General features: G+C 46.4%; 1 protein-coding gene across 1 annotated transcript in view; it reads left to right on the forward strand.

Annotated features, from left to right (window-relative positions):
* The window catches only part of zc3h3 (zinc finger CCCH-type containing 3), an 85,570-nt gene that overhangs the window by 23,666 nt on the left and 39,314 nt on the right, over nt 1–22,590 (forward strand). Inside the window, exon 4 of the mRNA XM_031785699.1 lies at nt 13,471–13,621. Within this exon, the coding sequence (XP_031641559.1) occupies nt 13,471–13,621 (151 nt within the window). The remainder of the gene's footprint in view (nt 1–13,470; nt 13,622–22,590) is intronic.

Genomic DNA, 22,590 nt, shown 5'->3' on the forward strand with positions numbered 1-22,590 from the left:
CCTCTCACATAGCCTTACTATTAACTCCTGCAGAATTAAACATTTCTTGCAGTGAAATTATACAGCAAATGTAGGCAATTTATTTAATGGAGAAATATAATTTCTTTCATGTTGAGAGAATGTGAATGTGCAGTTAGATACCGTCTGTAGAGGTGCTATCTTTATCAGCATCATAAAAGCTGATAGTATTTCAACCACATAAAATATGCATCCAAGACGAACTGAAATCTTATCATAAACATGTTGGGTTGTTTTCACAGCTTTCTATTTCCTTAGAACCAGTCAAACTGATGTCATTTGGACATTTTGCACAGGAAATGTTACCCGTTTGGACACTCATCAGGGGCCACTAAGATGCTTCTGGATGCTAGTTTGTGTATTTGATATTGGCCCAGCTGCATGGATATGTGGGAGCCTCAAATATAATTTTTGTATAAATAAAATTTGTGTCCATGTGTAACAGTATAACTTTAGACCATCCCCTCGCCCATACCCGGGTGCGAACCAGGGACCCTCTGCACACATCAACAACAGTCACCCTCGAAGCATCGTTACCCATCGCTCCACAATAGCAAGGGGAACTACTACTTCAAGGTCTCAGAGCAAGTGACGTCACCGATTGAAACGCTATTTAGCGCGCACCGCTAACTAAGCTAGCCGTTTCACATCCGTTACACATGCATGTGTGTGATTGTGTGTTTGCATAATTTGTGCTTGTGTGTTTGTCTCTAGATCAAAGGCCATCTTAATGTACTCTTTTCTCTCCTGCCTCAAAAAGAAGTTCTTGTGACTGGTCTATTTTAGAGATGGTTGCACCCCTCTACGATCCTCACCCTCCCTCCTCTGGCTAGACTTTCAGGACATTCTTGGCTTAACGAGCTTGTACATATTAATGACCAACTTGCAGTGCTGCCTCTCTGGTTACCATAACGACAGGGGCCCTCTGCCCAGTTCTCACACACACACTCATATATTCTCTCTCTCTCTCTCTACCCTTCTCTCTCTTCTACTCTCCTCTACCCCTTCTCTCTCTCTACCTACTCTCTACCCTCTCTCTCACTCTCTACTACCTACTACCTCTCTCTCTACCCTTCGCTCCTCTCTCTCTCTCTCTCTCTTCTCGCTCTACTCTCCTCTATCTCCTTCTCTTCTCTCTCTCCTACCCCCTTCTCTCTCTCTCTTTTCTACCTCTCTCTCTCTACCTCTCTCTCGCTCTACCTCTCTCTCTCTCTCTACCTCTCTCTCTCTTTCTCTCTTTCTACCTCTCTCTCTACCTCTCTCTCTCTACCTCTCTCTCTTTCTACCTCTCTCTACCCCCTCTCTCTCTCTCGCTCTACCTCTCTCTCTCTACCCCCCCTCTCTCTACCTCTCTCTCTCTACCCCCCTCTCTCTCTCTCTCTACCCCTCTCTCTCTCTCTACCCTCTCTCTCTCTCTCTCTACCCTCTCTCTCTCTCTCTACCCCCTTCTTTCTACCTCTCTCTCTACCTCTCTCTCGCTCTCTACACCCCCTTTCTCTCTCTCTCTCTCTACACCCCCTTTCTCTCCTCTCTCTCTCTCTCTCTCTCTCTCTCTCTACTCGTCCATTGGTGAGGTTGATTATGGTTCAACAGTTATAAACCTGTCAGTCATTTTTCAGAAGTAGGCTGGTCTTACCTGAACTGTACCATTGCAGGGCATGTACACTTGTTACTAGACTTAGGTATACCAGAAGTCCTTACAAGAATAGTAAACCAACTCAAATTCAGAGAAGTGAGGACATTTTGACAGTCCTCACTTGTAAAAGGCTATTTTAGGGTTATGGTTAGTGGTTAGGAAAAATAGGATTTATAATGGGAATAAATTCTTGGTCCCCAAAAAGTCCCTACAAGTATAGTAAGACATAGATGTGTGTGTGTGGCCTCATCCTATAGCTCTGAATTGACTGAGCTTATCTTGGTGTACAGTATTTTATCGTTGTACAGTCATTTCTGTGACTTTGGAAGACCTTTTCCATCATGTGTGTATGTGCACCCGTGTGCCAGCGGTTGAGCAGTGGTGCCCGTGCGACCAGAGCAGATGCCCGCTCCTACCAGGGCTGCTCAGATTAGAAGGTCTGGTGCCAGTCCAGCCCTGCCCAGAGGGACCAATTAGAACACAGCAGCTGCATACACACACACACACTGCCGGGGAGAGAAGGCAGAGAGGAAAGGAAGGGGGAGAGAGAGGGAAGAGGAGGGATAGAAGGTTAGAGACTAACTTGGAGAAAGGGGAGATAGAAATGTAGTGTTAGAAGGAGAAGAAGGGGGCGGGTTGATGGGATGATGGAGGGAGTGAAGAAATAGATGAATGAATAGAGAGCTGGAGATGAGTGACTGAAAGAGAAAAAGGTGTAAAGTGTGTGGAGAGGGAGGGAGAGAAGGGGGGATGAGTGTTAATTTGGAGGCTTGCGTCTTTGGAGCACCTGCTTGACTTCAAAAGGGCTGGGAAGGAGAGAGTGGCAGCCCCCTCTCCCCTCTGCCCTCACCAAATTAGCACCCTGATTGACTGGGCTAGAGAGGCCTCCTATCCCCTTCCTAAACTCCCCGACCACGCACCCCTGACCTCTGCAAATGTAGCCCACTCTGTGTAGCTTTGGTCCGTACTGCTACTACATTAACCTTTAGGCTAACCGCTAAAGTGAGTGGTCAGGCAGTAGTTCATTAGCCTACAGACATCTGGGCATCTGTCGGAAAGTCAGATGTTTTATTTAGTCATGTGCACAGGGTCCCAGATGTAGTTGCAGTGCACAGTGAAATCCTTAAGCTCTGAGCTCCAACAGTGCAGGTGTGAAAAACAATACAAAAAATATATATATACATGGTCACGACCAGCGCCGGGGGTTATTCTCCTGGAGCAAAACGTTACACTATATAAACAAAAGTATGTTGACACCCCTTCAAATGAGTGGAATCGACTATTTCAGCCACACCCGTTGCTGACAGGTGTATAAAATCGAGCACACAGCCATGCAATCTCCATAGACAAACATTGGCAGTAGAATTGCCTTACTGAAGAGCTCAGTGACTTTCAACGTGGCACCGTCATAGGATGCGTGTAAAAATCATCTGTCCTCGGTCGCAACACTCACTACAGAGTTTCAAACTGCCTCTGGAAGCAACGTCAGCACAATAACTGTTCGTTGGCAGCTTCATGAAATGGGTTTCTATGGCCGAGCAGCCACACACAAGCCTAAGATCACCATGTGCAATGCCAAGCGTCTGTTGGAGTGGTGTAAAGCTCGCCACTGGGTTTGGTGGATGCCAGGAGAATGCTACCTGCCCCAGTTCATAGTGTCAACTGTAAAGTTTGGTTATGGAGAAATAATAGTCTGGGGCTGTTTTTCTTAGTTCGGTCTAGGCCCCTTTGTTCCAGTTAAGGGAAGTCTTAACGATACAGCATACAATTACATTCATGACAAGGATATTCATGACAATGCCCCCGTGCACAACACGTGGTCCATACAGAAATGGTTTGTCGGGATCGGTGCGCAACTAATTGACTACTGGCCTGTTCAGACCCCTGTCCTCAACCCCATCAAACACCTTTGGGATGAATTGGAACGCTGACTGCAAGCCAGGCCTAATAGCCCAACATCAGTGCTGACCTCACTAATGCTCTTGTGGCTGAATGGAGCAAGTTCCTGCAACAATGTTCCAACATCTAGTGTTGGAACTCCATATTAATGCCTGTAATTTTGGAATGACATGTTCGACGAGCAGGTGTCCATACACTTTTGGTCATGTGGTGTTTATCAGACAACAGTTTGTGAGAGTTGCTGAGGGTTTTGTACATAACTCATAGGCTGCTTGGTGTGTCTTCTGTATGTGTTTTCCCTCCTTGCCTGCCTAGGAGCCAGTTATGTTGGATAGCTCTCCTTCCTTGTCTCCTTCTCCTTCGTGAGCCCTTGTCTCCTTCTCCTTCGTGAGCCCTTGTCTTCTACTCCTTCGTGAGCCCTTGTCTTCTACTCCTTCGTGAGCCCTTGTCTTCTTCTCCTTCGTGAGCCCTTGTCTTCTTCTCCTTCGTGAGCCCTTGTCTTCTTCTCCTTCGTGAGCCCTTGTCTTCTTCTCCTTCTTGAGCCCTTGTCTTCTACTCCTTCGTGAGCCCTTGTCTCCTTCTCCTTCGTGAGCCCTTGTCTTCTACTCCTTCGTGAGCCCTTGTCTTCTTCTCCTTCGTGAGCCCTTGTCTCCTTCTCCTTCGTGAGCCCTTGTCTCCTTCTCCTTCGTGAGCCCTTGTCTTCTACTCCTTCGTGAGCCCTTGTCTTCTTCTCCTTCGTGAGCCCTTGTCTGATAAGGTGATGGGAAAGAACCAGTCTCAACTAGGCATTTCACCTATCACTGACCTTGTTTTGACAGCATGGGGCTGTATTATAGACCGATCCTACTAAGAGAACACACACACAAACCTCAACTACCAGGTATCAAACTTAACATTTCAACACCTGGTAGCTCAAAGTGTGTGACACACACCAGCTGTGTTGTTGTCTCGACCTTACCAGTGTGTTATTGTGTAATGTAGAACTCATGAAAGGTGTATCCCTTATGAAAGAACAGCCTCTTCCCTGTCTCCCTAACCCTCTCTCTCTCTAACTCCCCCCGGGTCCAGCACTACACAGTTGATTCAAATAACCAACTCATCTTCAAGCTTTGATTATTTCAATCAGCTGTGTAGTGCTAGGCCAAAAATCTAAACGTACCGTAGCTAACTTGAAGGGGGGTAAAAGTGTTACCCAAACCCTCTTGGGGGGAGAGTGTCAGTTTGTCAGTGGAAGAATTCCCACTCCATGGGTCAGGGTTTAGGAGTCGGGGGTGTGAGTTACAGATGATGGCTTCACCGCGATGACTGACAACCCCCCCCCCCCCCAACCTCTCACCAGGGTCTCCCTATCATGAACTCCTCCTTCTTCCCTCTCTCCTTCTATCTGTCATCTCTTCTCATACACCCTCTTATGACACTTCATCTAATCTTTCCTCAATATTGCTTTTATTGTGAGCTTCAACTTGAACTGAATGTAACATGTAATACTGTAGCATACCCAAACAGGAAGCACTGTGGACCAGCAAGTCTGTCCATCGTCACTTCTCAATCGCACAGTCTCTCAAGGCTGCTATGTTTTTCTCCTTAGGAACGTATTCAAGGTCACACACACACACACACACACCATCTAACCCCTGACAGCAGGTCTGGGGCGAGAGGCTGTGTCTCCTTCCTGTAGCATGTGTCCACTGCACCTGTCAATCTACACAGAGGGCAGAGTTCACTTTTCTCCTTCTCTTCTCTCTCTCTGTCTTTATTTTCCTCTCCTTGTCTTTGTCCCCTCATTCTCACTCCTGCTCTCTCTCCCACCACCCTTCTCTTTCTCGTTCCCTCTTTAACCTGAGACTTGTACAAACTCACACGTACTCTCCCTGAAACATACACATTTAAACATACACTAATATGTCAATAGAGTATTCGTGAAAATACGGCCTCAAGTCATATGCAGACACCACTACCCCCTCTCTCATACACAGACATGGACGCACAGACATGGACGCACAGACATGGACGCACAGACATGGACGCACAGACATGGACGCACAGACATGGACGCACAGACATGGACGCACAGACATGGACGCACAGACATGGACGCACAGACATGGACGCACAGACATGGACGCACAGACATGGGCGCACAGACATGGGCGCACAGACATGCCAGTTAGTGCATGGAACAGGGTGGGGCAGTGGAGTACTACTAATATAGGAGAGATCTGCTCTTACTTACTTTACATATGTAACTATAAGTAAAGGGAGTGCCTGCCTGAGCTTAGCATTGGGTGTTTAAGTATAGCCTAGTAACTTGAGCTTCAAAATGGTGGCTAACCACTTGACATTTGGTATGCATTTAAATACGATATCCTCACATAGGCAATTAAAGTGCAGCATTAGCTTAGCATGGGCCATGTTAAGTCAGTCAGATGTTAGCGTTGAGCATGTCTATCAGATTCCCACTGGGAATCAGAGGATGAGCCCCGGGGAATTTGACTGGAGACTGATGGGGGGGGGGGGGGGGGGGGGGGGGGGGATAGAAGCTCCGGTATCAGACTGACTGTCAATAACAAGATTAATGGTCTACCGGGTGGTTCTGGTTGGGGGGAACAGGGAGTGCTGTTAGCTGGAATTAGCCGTCAGGTAAGGAGAAGTGTAGCTTGGCAGACTCTCAGCGGCTTTAGGAAGGGACTAGATGGGGAGAGGTGGGGGGTCACAGCACAGGCAGGGGGAGCGGAGGGATGGATAGCAGCCTGACTAGACTCTCCACACCGTGTGGTGCAGTGCCATGATGACATGATTTGATAATCCCTAAGAGGGTGGAGTGGTGCTGTGTGATCCAGCGTCATGCCACTCTGAGGAAGACCGGATGAAGAGAGAGCAGGAGGTGGAGGTCTGGAGTGGCAGGCAGTGGCAGATCTACTCTACTTTCAGCCCCTGTCCCATCATAGAAGACTTATTAACAGTCTTGTCGTCTTCACTTGCCAGTTGCAGTCAATCAGATGTTGTATGTTATAGGAGTTGATCTGTTTCAGGGGCTGTTACTACATGATAGGAAAGCATTGAAAACATTCATTCATGCCTGCTGCTAAATCACAGCCGAAGAGAGAGTGATCCAAACCATGTAGAACTCTGTAGTTCTGTTTAGAGAGTTTGTAGAAGGTTGAGAGTGTGAGGTAAGTAACAGCAGTAAGGAGTAGAGGGTGTGAGGTGGGCCGGCTGGCTGAGTGCTGTGCAGAGAGAATAGAGTAGATAATCTGTGGTTTCACAGCATAGAGTGGTGTGTCATCTTGGGATGGATGAGTTCGATGTGTGTGTGTGTTGTCAGCGTGGGATAAATGGTGTGCTCTGATTGTAAACCCCAGCAGGTTGTGTTGGTTGAGTGGGCCTGGGAGCAATAGGGTCTCAATCTTATTCTGCTAGACCATCGCACACACACACACACACACACGCACACACACACACACACACACACACACACACACACACACACACACACACACACACACACACACACACACACACACAACTAGGGGTCTCAATCTTCCTCTAATAGACCTGACAGCGAGGTGGGGGAGTGAGAGGGAGTACTCCCATTCTACCCCACGCACGTGTGTAGCTGTAAACGGGCTGTCATTAAATAACAGCGAAACACATTGTGTGTTTGGGACTAGGTGGGGTGTGTTCGGCTGTTTGGGACTAGGTGGGTTGTGTTTGGGACTAGGTGGGGTGTGTTCAGGCTGTTTGGGACTAGGTGGGGTGTGTTCGGGCTGTTTGGGACTAGGTGGGGTGTGTTCGGCTGTTTGGGACTAGGTGGGGTGTGTTTGGGACTAGGTGGGGTGTGTTCAGGCTGTTTGGGACTAGGTGGGGTGTGTTCGGGCTGTTTGGGACTAGGTGGGGTGTGTTCGGCTGTTTGGGACTAGGTGGGGTGTGTTCGGCTGTTTGGGACTAGGTGGGGTGTGTTTGGGACTAGGTGGGGTGTGTTTGGGCTGTTTGGGACTAGGTGGGGTGCGTTTGGGACTAGGTGGGGTGTTTTGGGACTAGGTGGGGTGTGTTTGGGCTGTTTGGGACTAGGTGGGTTGCGTTTGGGTCTAGGTGGGGTGCGTTTGGGACTAGGTGGGGTGCGTTTGGAACTAGGTGGGGTGCGTTTGGAACTAGGTGGGGTGCGTTTGGGACTAGGTGGGGTGCGTTTGGGACTAGGTGGGGTGCGTTTGGGACTAGGTGGGTGCGTTCAGGCTGTTTGGGACTAGGTGGGGTGTGTTTGGGACTAGGTGAGGTGTTTTCGGCTGTTTGGAATAGGAGGGAGGGCTAAATGTACACACACCACACACACAGGCGGGGAGTCGGTAAGAGGGATGGGGTGTGAGCCACAGCACGGCAGCAGTCTGTGACAAGCCCTATCTGTCATCTGCCAGGAGGCCCAAATAGCTCTGACTGTAATACAGATGACTGCTGGGAGAAGGAACTACAAGGCCATGCAACTAATCCTGCACAACCAAACCACCTCACACATGCACAGCCTTACCTCATTCATACATACACAATTGTTTTATTTTGTATTTATTTATTTCACCTTTATTTAACCAGGTAGGCCAGTTGAGAACAAGTTCTCATTTACAACTGCGACCTGGCCAAGATAAAGCAAAGCAGTGCGACAAAAACAACGCAGAGTTAGACATAAACAAATGTACAGTCAATAATACAATAGAAAATTAACATTTGTGCGTGGTAGGGCTGACCCCATTTAGTCGACTGGTCGATATGCTGTTGGTCGACCGAGTAGCAAATATAGAAAATGAATGGCACACGAGACTCTCTGATTCACACCTGTCTCAGTGGACTAGTCCATTGCAGAGGCCGCGGGGATGGCACACCAGTAGTACATTTACCGTTAATTACCATAATTTCTAATCTACAATGTCTGTTTGGTTATGGTAACTTCTGTTAATGCATTCAATATTTATTATTATTACAGTCTTACCGTTGTCATTGTCAGAGTGGACATGTTTTTTGTGGTGTGCACAACAAAGGCTACACTTGTGAGAAAAGGTTTTGGTAAGGATGCACACCTGATTACGCATACTGTAGAAGTAGGTCTGGGCTACCTGGCCTGCACGTGATTGTAGGCCTAGAAATGTGCCCATTTGTGGATCTGATAGTGTTTCTGTGTCTTAACTCTCCACCACTGTGGAGATTCTCAGTCATTTCTTTTTCTTCACCTTAATCAGCAAGTAAACAAAGTCTGTTTTTACATCCATTGACAATGACAATATTTCCTCGATAACCACTTGGCATGTAAAAAATAAAATAAAGGTCATACCCTGATCCGGTGTAGGCCTGATCGTGTAGGCCTGATCGTGTAGGCCTGATCGTGTAGGCCTGATCGTGTAGGCCTGATCGTGTAGGCCTGATCATGTAGGCCTATTGTAGTTTTTTTTTTAATTATTATATCAATTTGCCAATATTTCTAAAAACCTGTTTTTGATTTGTCATTATGGTGTATTGTGTGTAGATTGTTGAGAATTATTTTTTTAAATTCATTTTTAAAATAAGGCTGTAACTTAACAAAAAAGTCAAGGTATCTGAATACTTTCTGAATGTACTGTATAGACACACCCTATGTTTGAATATAATCAACTATATTTAGGCTACTTTGTCTGATGCTTTAAGCACTGCAATTAAAAATGAAGACAAGCAAATTACTAAAAAGAGGGAGCCAGAGATCAATGTTGCCTAACCAGAAGAAAAATACCTGTTCCCGATCCGACCCTCATACTCGTGCTGCTGCTGGCCTTCACAGATTCTGTGTTTGTGTTCATTTAGCGTGCCAAGTTATGATTATCAGATACACATTTTTGTGGATCAGTTTTTCATTTAATTTATAATAGTCTTCATATCTCAAAATAAATGTCATGGTGTTAATCAAAATTAAATCTAAATCAAAATGATACAAATCTAAAATTAACTTCTATTGCCATTGCCAATATCTAAAAGTATCCTACACAAAGACAATAAATAAAAACATTGCAGCCTGAAGGAAGCAAATATCCTGATTTAAAAAAAAAAAAAAAATCTATAAATTGCATTGGCAATGCATGGCCTGTCTGCAAGAAACTTGAAACATTGTATCAACTATTACCTTGCGCCAGTGAGCTCTGGAAAGACAGACAGCTGTAGGCTATTTGTGCAAGGGATAAGAAGTAATCATGTAGGCCTATTTTAGGAGCTTTACACCAGATCACGGTATGGCATTTATTTATTGTTTTCATGCTGATTGATGGCTGTAATCGCTGCCAAAGGTGCTTCAACATAGTAGAGTAATGGGTCTGAATACTTATGTAAATGTGATATTACCTTATATATATATATATAACACATTTACATAATTATTCAGACCCTTTACTCTACTTTGTTGATGCACCTTTGGCAGCGATTACAGACTTCACTCTTCTTGGGTATGATGCTACAAGCTTGGCACACCTGTATTTGGTGAGTTTTGCCCATTCCTCTCAGCAGATCCTCTCAAGCTCTGTTGGCTTGGATGGGGAGCGTCGCTGCACAGCTATTTTCAGGTCTATCCAGAGATGATAGATTGTGTTCAAGTCCGGGCTCTGGCTGGGCCACTCAAGGACATTTGGAGACTTGTCCCGAAGCCACTGCTGCGTTGTCTTAGCTGTGTGCTTAGGGTCGTTGTCCTGTTGGAAGGTGAACCGTCGTCCAATCTGAGGTCTGCTCTGGAGCAGGTTTCTCTGTACTTTGCTCTTTTCATCTTTGCCGCGATCCTGACGAGTCTCCCAATCCCTGCTGCTGAAAACCTCCCCACAGCATGATGCTGCCACATAATGCTTCACCAAAGAAGCAAAATAAAGAAAAAATGAATAAAAAGTAACACAATATCATAACAATAATGATGCTATAAACAAGGGGTACCGCTACCGAGTCAGGTTAGAGGTAATTTGTGCATGTAGGTAGGGGTGAAGTGGCTATGCATAGATGATAAACAGTGAGTAGCAGCAGTATACAAAACAAATGGATGTGTGTGGTCAGTGTAATAGTCCGGTGGCCAGTTGATTAATTGTTCAGCAGTCATGGTTTGGGGATAGATGCTGTTACGGGGCCTTTTGGTCCTAGACTTGCCACTTGCCACTGTAGTCAATGAACAGCATTCTCACATAGGTGTTCCTTTTGTCCAGGTAGGAAAGGGCGGTGTGGAGTGCGATTGCGTCATCTGTTGGGGCGATATGCAAATTGGAGTGGGTCTAGGGTATCCGGGAGGATGCTGTTGATGCGAGCCAGCACTTTATGACTACCTACGTGAGTGCTACAGGGCGGTAATCATTTAGGCAGGTTACCTTCGCTATCTTGGGCACAGGGACCTAGGGTGGTCTGTTTGAAACATGTAGGTATTACAGACTCCGTCAGGGAGAGGTTGAAGATGTCAGTGAAGACACTTGCCAGTTGGTCCGCACATGCTTTCAGTGCACGTCCTGGTAATCCATCTGGCCCCGTGGCTTTGTGAATGTTGACCTGTTTAAAGGTCATGCTCACATCGGCTACTGAGAGCATTATAACACTGTCATCTAGAACAGCTGATGCTGTAGTGCATGCTTCAGTGTTGCTTGCCCCAAAGCGAGCATAAAAGGCATTTAGCTCATCTGGTAGGCTCGCGTCGCTGGGCAGCTCGCGTCTGGTTTTTCCTTTGTAGTCCGTAGTAGTTTCCAAGCCCTGCCACATCCGACTAGCTTCAGAGCCGGTGTAGTAGGATTCAATCTTAATCCTGTATTGATGCTTTGCTTGTTTGATGGTTCAAAGGGCAGAGTGGGATTTCTTATAGGCATCTGGATTCGTGTCCCGCTCCTTGAAAGCAGCAGCTTTAGCCTTTAGCTCAATGCGGATGTTGCCTGTAATCCATGGCTTCTGGTTGACATATGTACGTACGGTCACTGTGGGGACAACGTCGTCGATGCACTTATTGATGAAGCCGATGACTGAGGTGGTGTACTCCTCAATGCCATTGGATGAATCCTGGAACATATTCCAATCTCATGGTCTGAGAGTTCTTTAGGGGCCTTTTAATGAGGAGTGCCTTTTGTCTGGCCATGAGGCCTGATTGGTGTAGTGCTGCAGGAATGGTTGTCCTTCTGGAAGCTTCTCCCATCTCCACAGAGGAACTCTGGAGCTCTGTCAGAGTGACCATGGGGTTCTTGGTCACCTCCCTGACCCAGGTCCTTCTGCCCCGACTGGGTATTTCTGTTTTATCTGTAATAAAACCTGTTTTTGCTTTGTCATTATGGGGTATTGTGTGTAAATGTTTTTTAAACTATTTTAGAATAAGGCTGGAGCATAACAATGTGGAAAAAGTCAAGGGGTCTGAATAATATCCGAATGCACTGTATATGAAAAAATACACATTTGAAAATGAATACTAATTAATTGGTCAAAAGAACAGGCGACTCTCGGTCGACCCAAGATTTTGTTTTGTCGGGAACAGCCCTAGTGTGTGCAGGTCCTGGGCGAGTGTGCGCATACATGTAAGTGTGTGTGTGTTTGGGGCAGGCCTCAGCATGCTGTGTAGTGATTTGATCATAGGTAAAGGTTTGTCTGAGATGAATTCTACAGTTGATCGAGAGCTGTGTGCTGCCTGACAATGACACACTCCGAGTGAGTGAGTGAGTGAGTGAGATTTTTTTTGTCATTCCTCCAAGCTGCTGTTTGCTTCTTGGTCATGCTTTGTTATTAAATGCTAATTACCATGACAACAATCAAAGCAATTGGCAATTAAAGACATTTGATACAGATAATTTAAATTTAGTAGAGGAGGCACATTGTTGGGTGTCTCACTCTGTCCGTCCCCTCCTTCGCTCTCTCTCTCTCGCTCTTTCTCCTTCTTCAGTCATTAAGAATACACACTATTGTCACAGTGAGAGATGTGTGGTAGAGGGGGAGCAGAGAGAGATGTTCTTTCTGTCACCCACACACTCTTTTTCCACTGCTGGTTCTCAGGGTTTGTCTTGAGTGAACAGAAGGTGATTTATGGGAGATTCTGCTGAAATACTTTTTTTCACCGTGTTTTTTTTCTTCAGTTATAGGATTCAGTTGTAAAATCATCACGTGTGTTTCAATTCTGAAATTGTCCCAAAGTTCTATTCATTCTTGAATCATCCCAAAGTTATTTTTAAATTAGAATCCACTGTCCCGACATGCTATTTCCACTGGATTCATCCCAGTCCTCCGATCTTCAGAATCATCAGTCTTATTCATTCTTCCACAGTCATCAGACTCTACCTGAGTCTTCACAGTACACTGCCTGATCCTGAATGCTACATCCTAACTCCTGGCTCTGATAAATCCTCTAGTTTGGTAAATTGGCGTAAAGCAGCGGTTTCAGATCCTCGCAGATGCAAATGTCATCCTTTACCCAGCACAGCATGTCAGCCAAGCTCAACCATCATAAAGCAATATGATGGATACACACCCAAATAAATAAATAACAAACAGTCCTATTCTTTCGGTTTTTTTTTCTTCTCCTATGATGGATCTACAAAATGATATAAGGAATGAAACTTAAAGAGAGGGAGAGGGGGGAGTTATGATTTATTAGGCTCATATATATTCCTCCTTTATTATTCTCTCCCGTCTTTACATGTGAATCTCGTTAAAGAGCACACCTGCCTGCCACTGAGTTGTAGGACTTCTAGAAGGAGAGGTGGAGAAAAAACATCTAATCAGAAGTCTCACGGAGACAGAAATGTGTCGGTGTCTGTCATCTATGGATGCTGTTGTATCTGTCAACACTCTAAACACAGGCTTGCCAGCTAATACCTCAGTGGTGCATGGGCACGTTGTACCTTTTAAATTAGCGTGTGCATATGCTGTCCTGTATTGGTTTCTTGATCTGTCAATTCTTATTTCCTCCCCAGGTCCCGCCTCCCCGACCCTGCGTAGCCAGGCGATTCAGAGGGTGTTCAGGACCCGCTATAAGATAGAGACATGCCTGGGCGGAGACAACGCACACACAGCCAACTATAGCCACACCCTCTCTTGGAGAGCAAAGAGGATCCAGGCGGCCAGGTAACACACACACTCATTCGCAGATACATAAACAGTTAACCACATGATATGCACTATATGCAAATGTATGTGGACATCCCTTCAAATGAATGGATTTGGCTATTTAGCCATACCTGTTGCTGACATGTGTATAAAATTGGGCACACAGCCATGCAATCTCCATAGACAAACATTAGCAGTAGAATGGCCTGTACTGAAGAGCTCAGTGACTTTTAACGTGGCACCGTCATAGGATGCCACCTTTCCAACAAGTCAGTTTGTTCAATTTCCTCCCTGCTTGATCTGCACCGGTCAACTGTAAGTGCTGTTATTGTGATGTGGAAACGTCTATGAGCAACAACTGCTCAGCCACGAAGTGGTAGGCCACACAAGTTTACAGAACGGGACCTCAGAGTATGAAAGCGCGTCCCGTGTAAAAATCATCTGTCCTCAGTTCCAACACTCAATACCGAGTTCCAAACTGCCTCTGGAAGCAACGTCAGCACAAGAACTGTTCATCAGGTGCTTCAGTAAATGGGTTTCCATGGCCGAGCAGCCACACACAAGCTTAAGATCACCATGCGCAATGCCAAGTGACTGCTGGAGTGGTGTAAAGCTCCCCGCGATTGGAACTTGGAGCTGTGTAAACGCATTCTCTGGAGTGATGAATCATGTTTCACAATCTGTCGTTTTGGCGGATGCCAGGAGAACACTACCTGCCACAATGCATAGTGCCAACTGTAAAGTTTGGTGGAGGAGGAATAATGGTCTGGGGATGTTTTTCATGGTTCGGTCTAGGCCTCTTAGTTCCAGTGAAGGGAAATCTTAACGCTACAGCATACAATGACATTCTAGACGATTCTATGCTTCCAACTTTGTGGCAACGGTTTGGGGAAGGCCCTTTTCTGTTTGACAATGCCCCCCCCCCCCCCCCCCCCCCATGCACAAAGCGAGGTCCATACAGAAATGGTTTGCCGAGATCAGAGTGGAAGAACTTGACTGGCCTGCACAGAGCCCCTGACCCCAACCCCATCCAACACCTTCGCCGACTGCGTGCCAGGCCAAATCATCCAACATCAGTGACCTCACTAATGGTCTTGTGGCTGAATGGACGCAAGTCCCCGCAGCAATGTTACAACATCTAGTGGAAAGCCTTCCCAGTAGAGTGGAGGCTGTCATAGCAGCAAAGCGGGAACCAACTCCATATTAATGTTCATGGTTTTGGAATGAGATGTTCGACGAGCAAGTGTCCACATACATTTGGTCATGTAATGTATATAGAGTGCATTGGAAAGTATTCTGGCCCCATCACTTTTTCCACATTTTCTTACGTTACACCCTTATTCTATGATTGATTACATATTTTTTTCCCCTCATCAATCTACACACAATACCCCATAATGACAAAGCAAAACACAAGTTTTTAGAAATGTTTGCAAATGTATTAAAAAACAAAAAACTGATCATGTTTCATTAAGTATTCAGACCCTTTACTTTGTACTTTGTTGAAGCACCTTTGGCAGAGATTATGGTCTCTTTTCGTCTTAGGTATGACACTACAAGCTTGGCACACCTGTATTTAGGGATTTTATCCCATTCATCTCTGCAGACCATCTCAAGCTCTGTCAGGTTGAATTGGGAGCCTGTGAATCGCTGCACAGCTGTTTTCAGGTCTCCAGATATGTTAGATCGGGTTCAAGTCCAGGCTCTTTCTGGGCCACTCATGGACATAGACTTGTCCCGAAGCCACTCCTGCATTGTCTTAGCTGTGTGCTTAGGGTCGTTGTCCTGTTGGAAGTTGAACCTTCGGCCCAGTCTGTCCTGAGCGCTCTGGAGCTAGTTTTCATCAAGGATCTCTCTCTGTACTTTGCTCCGTTCATCTTTCCCTCGATCCTGACTAGTCTGCCAGTCCCTGCTGCTGAAAAACATCCCCACAGCATGATGCTGCCACCACCTTGCTTCACCGTAGGTATTGTGCCATGTTTCCTCCAGATGTGACGCTTGGCATTCAGGCCAAAGAGTTAATTCTTGGTTTCAAGAATGAGAGTCTTTAGGTGCCTTTTGGCAAACTCCAAGCGGGCTGTCATGTGCCTTTTATTGAGGAGTGGCTTCCATCTGGCCACTCTACCATGCAGGCCTGATTGGTGGAGTGCTGCAGAGATGGTTGTCGTTCTGGAAGGTTCTCCCATCTCCACAGACGAACTCCGGAGCTCTGTCAGAGTGACCATTGGGTTCCCGGTCACCTCCCTGACCAAGGCCCTTCTCCCCCGATCGCTCAGTTTGGCCAGGAGGCCAGCTCTAGGAAGAGTCTTGGTGGTTCCAAACTTTTTCCATTCAAGAATGATGGAGGCCACAGTGTTCTTGGGGACCTTCAATGCTGCAGAAATTTGTTGGTACCCTTCGTTAAGATACTAACAGCTTACAGACACTAGGCAATTAAGGTCAGGTCAGGTACAGGATGGCAACAACAACTGCCTGAGTTACACCAGGAACGCACAAGCCCTCCATCAGTGCTCAGACTGTCCGCAATAGGCTGAGAGGCTGGACTGAGTGCTTGTAGGCCTGTTGTAAGGCAGGTCCTCACCAGACATCACTGGCAACAGCGTCGCCTATGGTTACAAACCCACCGTCGCTGGATCAGACAGGACTGGCAAAAAGTTATCTTCACTGACGAGTCGCGGTTTTGTCTCACCAGGGGTGATGGTCGGATTCGTGTTTATCGTTGAAGGAATGCGCGTTACACCGAGGCCTGTATTCTGGGCGGGATCGATTTTGGAGGTGGAGGGTGCGTTATGGTCTGGGGCGGTGTGTCACAGCGTCATTGGACTGAGCTTGTTGTCATTGCAGGCAATCTCAATGCTGTGCGTTACAGGGAAGACATCCTCCTCCCTCATGTGGTACCCTTCCTACAGGCTCATCCTGACATGACCCTCCAGCATGACAATGCCACCAGCCATACTGCTCATTCTATTTGTGATTTCCTGCAAGACAGGAATGTCAGTGTTCTGCCATGGCCAGCAAAGAGCCCGGATCTCAATGCCATTGAGCACGTCTGGGACCTGTTGGATCGGAGGGTGAGGGCTAGGGCCATTCTCCCCAGAAATGTCCGGGAACTTGCAAGTAGGTGCCTTGGTGGAAGAGTGGGATAACATCTCACAGCTAGAACTGGCAAATCTGGTGCAGTCCATGAGGAGGAGATGCGCTGCAGTACTTAATGCAGCTGGTGGCCAAACCAGATACTGACTGTTACTTTTGATTTTGACCACCCTTTGTTCAGGGACACATTATTCAATTTCTGTTAGTCACACATTTTTACACATGTTAAGTTTGTTGAAAATAAACGCAGTTGACAGTGAGAGGATGTTTATTTTTTTGCCGAGTTTATAGACCGGTATGTGCCTTTTCAAGTCATGCCCAATCTATTGAATTTACCACATGTGGACTCCAATCAAGTTGTAGAAACATCTCAAGGATGATCAATGGAAACCTTTCTCTTTATCGTTCATTTTTTCTATCACGCTCTCTTATTCTGAGTGGGGAAATCCACTGAGCTAATTCTACGTTAATTAGCATAATAGGCACTTGTGATGGGTGAGATGTACATGTGATTTACAAGGCTCTAACTTAACCCTTCTCTTTATCCCTCCATATCTCTTTAACACTCATCCATTCTGTCTTTCTTTCGCTCTCTGTGAGGGAGGCGTACAGAACGATAAGACCAGAGACAGAATGATGGAAGCGATAGAATGAGATGATGGGAAGGGTTCTACAGATGTTATGAAGTGGTTATGAGGTCATAACTGGGGGACAGAGGGAGAGTTAATGAATGTTTATGATGAGGTCATTATTGGGCGACAGGCGATACGTTAATGTGTTATTCATGACCTCCTCACCATGGGACAGTTAAACAGTTAATGGTGTATTGTGATTATTAACATAAGCTTATGGTTTTATTACACAGGTAATGAATAGGTCATGTGGTTATGGAGTTGATTAATGTATTAAAATGCCTTTGTGCGTTAATGCTACCCTGTTTCCCTAAGCCTCACAATGTGCTGTGGTGGGAGGAGATTACAAGCCGTTGTATATCTCTCACACACACACACTGTTATATTCATAGTATACAGGGTTCAGTTGGAGTGCAGTGCGGGTGTGTTTTGTCTTTGTAGCCGTGGCCACCTGCTGTGTGTGTGCGTGTGTGTTTGCAGGTGTCTGGAGCCCTGTGAGACATCAGCCACTAACTCAGAAGAGATACAGACACACATGGCTGTTATATTTCAGCTTGGAGAGATGCTGTAGTCTCTCCCCATTAGGAAGATTCTGTTACTTACTGTTTGCCCGTTTTGTTTTGTGTGTTGATGTGTTGCACAGTTATCTTAATTCCCCTGCGTGTGTGTCTGTGTGTGGAATCTCATTTGTGTAATTCAGATTGAGCTAGATGAAACAGTGGGCCTGGCTGCACGGGGCTTTAAACTAGATTTAGGGCCTCCGGTGACTTATTACTATTCATTTAGCCGCTGCAGTAAATATTGATTCATCAAGGGTTTTTCAATTTGAGCCACGCGACATCCCATGAAATATCACCAAGTCTGGAGATCTGGGGGACAGGACAGGTCCCCTGGGAGAGAAGAGGTTCTCCCCAGACCAGTGTCATCGTACACACTCACCCAGTCACCATCAGTGTCCCAAGGCTTCAGTCTCATCATACACACTCACCCAGTCATCATCAGTGTCCCAAGGATTCAGTGTTTTCAGGAGCAGGTGGTGGTGTGTTCTCCCAGAGCTCCAGAACCCCAGGGGAAGGTCCTAATTGGTTCTCCCACAGCTCCAGAACCCCAGGGGAAGGTCCTAATTGGTTCTCCCACAGCTCCAGAACCCCAGGGGAAGTTCCTAATTGGTTCTGCCAGAGCTCCAGAACTCCAGGGAAGGTCCTCATTGGTTCTCCCACAGCTCCAGAACCCCAGGGGAAGGTCCTAATTGGTTCTCCCACAGCTCCAGAACCCCAGGGGAAGGTCCTCATTGGTTCTGCCAGAGCTCCAGAACCCCAGGGAAGGTCCTCATTGGTTCTGCCAGAGCTCCAGAACCCCAGGGAAGGTCCTGATTGGTTCTGCCAGAGCTCCAGAACCCCAAGGCAAGGTCTTGATTGGTTCTGCCAGAGCTCCAGAACTCCAGGGAAGGTCCTGATTGGTTCTGCCAGAGCTCCAGAACACATGGGAAGGTCCTGATTGGTTCTGCCAGAACCCCAGGGCAAGGTTCTGATTGGTTCTGCCAGAGCTCCAGAACCCCAGGGCAAGGTTCTGATTGGTTCTGCCAGAGCTCCAGAACCCCAGGGAAGGTCCTGATTGGTTTTGCCAGAGCTCCAGAACCCCAGGGAAGGTCCTGATTGGTTCTGCCAGAGCTCCAGAACCCCAGGGAAGGTCCTGATTGGTTCTGCCAGAACCCCAGGGAAGGTCCTGATTGGTTCTGCCAGAGCTCCAGAACCCCAGGGAAGGTCCTGATTGGTTTTGCCAGAGCTCCAGAACCCCAGGGAAGGTCCTGATTGGTTCTGCCAGAGCTCCAGAACCCCAGGGAAGGTCCTGATTGGTTTTGCCAGAGCTCCAGAACCCCAGGGGATGGTCCTTATTGTCCTTTAGAGATTCCCAAGCTGTAGCCTCACACTCATCATGTCGCTGTGGGACTAAATATGGTTAATTATCATTTCTAAGGTGAGGCTTGATGCCCTTGGCAAAGAGTGACCAGCACCAGCCACACATGGGCAGTGGGCACCTCCCTCTTACCTATCTGAGCTCCCGGTCACCCTTTAGTCCCCTCTCTCTGTCTTCTGTTTGTCTCCCACCTAGGACCAGGGAAGTGACCCATCCCCTACCAAGCATGTCATGTGGTGTCAGCAGTAATGGGCATTGTGGTTGATTGCGTGCTGGGGGAGTCTGGGGGGGGTGAATGGTTGTCGTATTTCAGCCCCCACCACCAGAAAATAGATATCATCTCAACATTAAGTCCATTAATAGTAGCAGGAGTTGAATTAAGAAAGCCGTAAAGCATGCAGCGTACCCCAGGATAAATTACTGCCCTCCAACCCTCCCTTCCTCGCCTTTTCTCTACTACCCTGTCCCTTAGTTACCTCCCTCACACTTTCTCTTTCTTTCTCTCTTTCCCTCTGCATCTTTCTATTGCTGCCCATATTTATTTTGTTTGTCTGTCCATTTGTCTCGTTAGTTTTTCTCCTTCTCATCTTCTCAGTTTTCATCCTCTTCCTATGTTTCCCTGTCTCCATATCTATATTCTCCATGCTCATTCACTCTTTTCATCTAGCTCCCTATCATCTTCTCAGTTTTCATCCTCTTCCTATGTTTCCCTGTCTCCATATCCATATTCTCCATGCTCATTCACTCTTTTCATCTAGCTCCCTATCATCTTCTCAGTTTTCATCCTCTTCCTATGTTTCCCTGTCTCCATATCCATATTCTCCATGCTCATTCACTCTTTTCATCTAGCTCCCTATCATCTTCTCAGTTTTCATCCTCTTCCTATGTTTCCCTGTCTCCATATCCATATTCTCCATGCTCATTCACTCTTTTCATCTAGCTCCCTATCATCTTCTCAGTTTTCATCCTCTTCCTATGTTTCCCTGTCTCCATATCCATATTCTCCATGCTCATTCACTCTTTTCATCCAGCTCCCTATCATCTTCTCAGTTTTCTTTGGCGTTTATTAATGCTTGATTGTTTATTTTGAACTACTGTTGAGACGCTGGTTTGCGCGCACAACCTGGTCTGTTGTGCCCTGGTCTCATCTCGTTTAGTGCTCCTGTATTGATCAGTAGAGGATGAGGGAGACAAGGCAATAAAGGCTGCTACGCTCTCCTCTTCTTTATCCCATCACTTACTCACACTCCTCCCTTCTCATACCGCAATGTACTCCTCTACTCACTACTTATCAGATCCATCATCACATTCTCACCTACCCCTTCTTACTTTCTATTCTCACGTTTTTACTTCTCATTCACACTTCTAGTCTTCCCTCTTTCTTACACAGATACGCTGTCATCAACACCTGGGGTCATCTCCAGCTTTCTGATTGCTTTGTCTTCATTTGATGTTCTTTTGCTCCGAGTAGTCCCTTACACTAGTGTAGATTTAATTGTCTTAATGCGTGTTTGGGACCATTGTAACTGCATGGCTTTAGGCAGTGTGTAGTCTTCCTCTCCTCGCTGTAGGAATTGGCTAGATGACTGTTTGTGCTGCTCAGTCTGTTCCAAGGGTAACTGTTTTTCCAATATGAGCTTACGAATGCTTTCGCTGCAGGCCAACAGAACAGAACAGAGCAGCATTATTCAGAGCACTTGCGCGACCCCCAAATTCTTCCCTGTCACCAAAACAAAAGTCAGATCATTCATCAACACCAGTAGTAGTGCTGAATCGCTCTTTCCTTCATCTGTGTGTCGCGCATGGTGAGAGTGGCACACACACACACACACACACACACACACACACACACACACACACACACACACACACACACACTTACAGGCATGCAAACACTCAGAATATAATCACAAGGTAGTTCCTCTCTCTTTTCTCTCAATTTCTTCCCTTCTCTTCTCTCTTTCATCTCCCCCTCTCTTCTTCTCTTCTCTCTATTTCCTCCCCTCCCCTCCTCTTCTCTCCCTCTTCTCCTCTCTATTTCCTCCCCTCCTCTTCTCTCCCTCTTCTCCTCTCTATTTCCTCCCCTCCTCTTCTCTCCCTCTTCTCCTCTCTATTTCCTCCCCTCCTCTCCACTCACCATCTATAACCCTGTGGGATCATGGTCTATGAGGTCAATCTACCTGGGCTGTAAATATCTGCTTTGTCTAACACACACACACACACACACACACACACACACACACACACACACACACACACACACACACACACACACACACACACACACACACTCCCCCCACACACATACTCCACACACACACACATACATACTCCACACACACACACATACATACTCCCCCCCCCCCCCCCACACACACACACATACTCCCTCCACACACACACACACACACATATTCCCACCCCCCCTCCACACACACACATACTCCCACCCCCCCTCCACACACACACATACATACTCCCCCTCCACACACACACATACATACTCCCCCTCCACACACACACATACATACTCCCTCCACACACATACTCCCCACCCCCCCCCCACACACACACACACACACACACGTACACCCCCCCAAACACACACCAGCTCTGAATCTCTCTTGTCCCCACTAATACACCTCTTCTCATTCTGCCTCATTGTTTGTCCCATTAAAGAATCACCATGGTGATTGAGATGATGTGTATGCAGTGAGAGTGTATCCCCCAGGCCTAGGGGGACAGAGTGGTATATCTGCGTGGCTGTGAAAGGGCTCCACCCTGAAATGAGCACGCTGTCCGGCAGAGGAGGATTTGTGTGGCAGACAGACCTAGAGGAGCTCTAATAACAGATATCTTGCTGGGGGGGTCAAGGGCAACAAAACAAATATTTTTGTTACAGCTCAATGCACATTTTCTAACTGCATTTTCTCTAGAGATAAATCAGATCAAGCCCAAACTGTACGATGTAGTAGGGGGTTGTAGTTTCCAACAGGCCAATATTTGGCATACAGTAGTTTTGGCGCAAGAAACGTGGTAACTAACTACAATAACCATAATCCATTCCAAATGGAAAGAGAGAAGACGTGATCGATAAGGATAAAGAGAAGTTGCTTCTCTACCTGAAAATACATAATCTAAGTCATTGATAGTTAGTATTCAGCAGTCATAAAAATATGCCTTATTTACTACTAAAAAAGTGATCTTGTCAGACAGCATAGGCAGCAGCTCTATAGAGATGAGTTGTTGGAATTAAATAATTGTCATTAAATAAAAGAAATGTAATATACACAACAACTGAAATATATGTTTAAAGTAATGTGAATGATTGTGGTTAAAGATGTG

The sequence above is a fragment of the Oncorhynchus kisutch genome, linkage group LG13 (assembly GCF_002021735.2).
Source record: "Oncorhynchus kisutch isolate 150728-3 linkage group LG13, Okis_V2, whole genome shotgun sequence".
NCBI lineage: Eukaryota > Metazoa > Chordata > Actinopteri > Salmoniformes > Salmonidae > Oncorhynchus > Oncorhynchus kisutch.